General features: G+C 38.9%; 1 protein-coding gene across 5 annotated transcripts in view; it reads right to left on the bottom strand.

Annotated features, from left to right (window-relative positions):
* dnajc6 (DnaJ (Hsp40) homolog, subfamily C, member 6) overlaps positions 1 to 2,642 on the bottom strand; it is a 50,763-nt gene that overhangs the window by 34,998 nt on the left and 13,123 nt on the right. For all 5 annotated transcript variants that reach the window (XM_014014296.1, XM_014014295.1, XM_014014292.1 and 2 more), the window contains one exon: positions 199 to 334. In XM_014014296.1, the coding sequence (XP_013869750.1) occupies positions 199 to 334 (136 nt within the window). The remainder of the gene's footprint in view (positions 1 to 198; positions 335 to 2,642) is intronic.

Genomic DNA, 2,642 nt, shown 5'->3' with positions numbered 1-2,642 from the left:
TACTTACAGTAAATATGCCCCTGGGTGCATTTTTTTTGGTCCTAGGACTGTTTTTTTAAGAAGAACATACCCAAAGTTGAGTTTAAAAAAGTGAATTTTGCATAATAGGTCCCCTTTAAAAAAAAATCACTGATGATGAAGAAATTAGGAAACTAACATTAAGTCCTTTTTTCTACAGAAGTGATTAAAAAAACTTACGTGGAGACTTGGTGCATGACCTTGGTGGAGGTGTCCTTCAACGTGTCTTTTAGGTTGTCCTTAAAGTTGCTGAAGAACTTCCCAGCTCCTCCCTTCACCATGTCGAACAGCCCTCCTCCATAGTTGCCATCCATGTCTGGAAAAGAAAAGAAGCTTGAATAAAACTCCAGTGAAGCCTAAAACAGACGCCCAAACTGTCGAGATGGAGTCTTTCCCTAAGATGGTGCATTTTATAACACACATTCATTTTTATTATGTATAGCAGCTATTCCATAATGTAGATTTGAAAAGTCACTGCACAACACGTTTGTAGGTGTAATGTTGGACATAGGCACAGGAAGCAGGACACAGTAAAATGCACACCATCTGGACTTGTGTAGCTCTGAGTGTGTGGTTGTGTCTTTGTGAATAAACTTTAAATAGTTAGCTTGCAAAAGACCCGAGTGTCGTATCTGAGTCAGCCACCCTCAGGTGGTGTGAGAATCTCTCTATCCTCTTCCACACTTTGTCTCTGTTCGTGTATCTCAGAGCTACCAGAGCTGGTCTGTTGTTGTCGGTGCAGACAAATCTACTGACATGATGTAAAGCAAAAATAAAAATAAAAAATAAAAAAACAGAAACCGAGTGTGCCTGGAAACGAAAAGTGATTTCAACCCGGATGTGTCAATCATGCCTTTGATACCTGCACAGGTACTGTAAGAGAGGCAGCAGTGAGGCTGAGGGAACAAACAGGCTTGAAAGTCATCTTACAACAGTTAGAGAAATAAATAAATTAATTAATTAATTWAAAAAAGAGGAACCGAGCTTCTCATTACCTCCTCATCCACCTCATACAGAGACCAAACGCAGAGAGGAGGAGAGAAATGGAGGAAGCATGAAAAGGGATGAGCAAGCTGTCGAAATACGTTGTCCTCTTTCTAAAACCTAAACATTTCTCCTGTAACGCCCCTCCTAATGTAAACGACACAACTACACGCACATTACACAATAAACACACTGCTCTGAACCTAATCTCCTGTAGCGCTGTTTTACTGCCTTGAATTTAAATGCAAACCAAATTCTAATCAATCTAATTACAACCGACTGCTGATGAGACGAAGAGGCTGCGATCAATCATATGCATTAAGCAGAGATATATTTCACTCATTTCACTGACAAGTAACCTATTACAAGCTGCCAAACAGATGACACGTCTCTAATACATGTCAAATCCTCTTAATAATGACAGTAATGATAAACTGGAGCCCCACAAAGTCACTTTGAAAAGCAAACTGTAAGTTCAAAGTGTGATATTATTGAGTTACGACCGACCTGAAAACAATAAACTRTAATTTAATCAGTTTTACAGATGCTGAGCTCAGGTTTGGTGTGGTAGTAGCTGAGAGCTGTTCACAACAAATACTCAAAGCATAACATTTTGGGATATTGCATGAGACTGTGGATAACGTTACGGTCTGACCAGAACGACTGCAAATCTCTCTGTCCCTTCGCTGCTCAGATTCTACTGACTCTTTTAAGAAACAACTTAAGACATTTAATGTGCTTTTTATTGTGTTTTAATTGTTTTTATACCTGTGATCTGTTTTATTGTTTTTAGTTGTTTTTGCTTTCTGTGAAGCACTTTGTGATGTTTGTGTCTGTGAAAGGTGCTATAGAAATAAAGTTTAATTACTTACTTACTTACTTAAATTCCTCATTTCTCAATATAAGACAAGCTTATGAGAGCTTTAATGTGCATATTTTAGACAGATGATTGATAGTTTAAGAAAGGAGCCAAACAAGTAAGATAAACTTTAAACAAGAGGAGGTGGCTCAGATTCTCCCCTCTCTAGAACTTACAGTGCACTTTGATCCCCCCATAGTTTCACATCGCTTCACACCTTGATGCATGTGACCAAAACGTCTCACACGCTGATCAGGTTAACAAAGGCTGTGTGCAAATTCAGAAAGCTGAATTTGAAGGCCGTTTACGTCACAGCGATGCGCCGACAGCTGTCCAAATTCAGTCTCCTCCAATTGCATCCTCCTTTTCCCCCTGATTTGAGGGGTGAGTCCAGTGCCCATCCTATCCCAATATTGTTAGCCAACCAGGAGATTTTTTTTTGGCTTGTAATAGCAAACAATGCAAGAGACAGGAGTACAGATTTAAATAAAAATTTGGTGGAGCAAACTCTAAAAATTTCAAGTGGTTGTGACATTTTGTCATTTGTGTAGACATGTTTTTTTAATAGCATTTTTGTCAGAAATCATTGTAAACAAGCTTGTACGGAAGGGCCCTTCGTTCTAGTTAATTTTCTCACTCTGCTGTTGTCTTTAGTCTCTCTTCTCTACATGTTTGTTGTAATTATTTTTATCATGTTTTTTCTTTGTCTTCCAGAAGAAGGTGCACCTGGACCAGTCCTGGACCAGTTCTTCTGTATTTACCTGTGTCTCTTTCCTGTCCC

Source organism: Austrofundulus limnaeus, unplaced genomic scaffold, assembly GCF_001266775.1.
Source record: "Austrofundulus limnaeus strain Quisiro unplaced genomic scaffold, Austrofundulus_limnaeus-1.0 Scaffold113, whole genome shotgun sequence".
Taxonomy (NCBI): Eukaryota; Metazoa; Chordata; class Actinopteri; order Cyprinodontiformes; family Rivulidae; genus Austrofundulus; species Austrofundulus limnaeus.
Note: the sequence above shows the minus strand (reverse complement) of the source record. Positions and strands in the feature narration are given on the sequence as shown.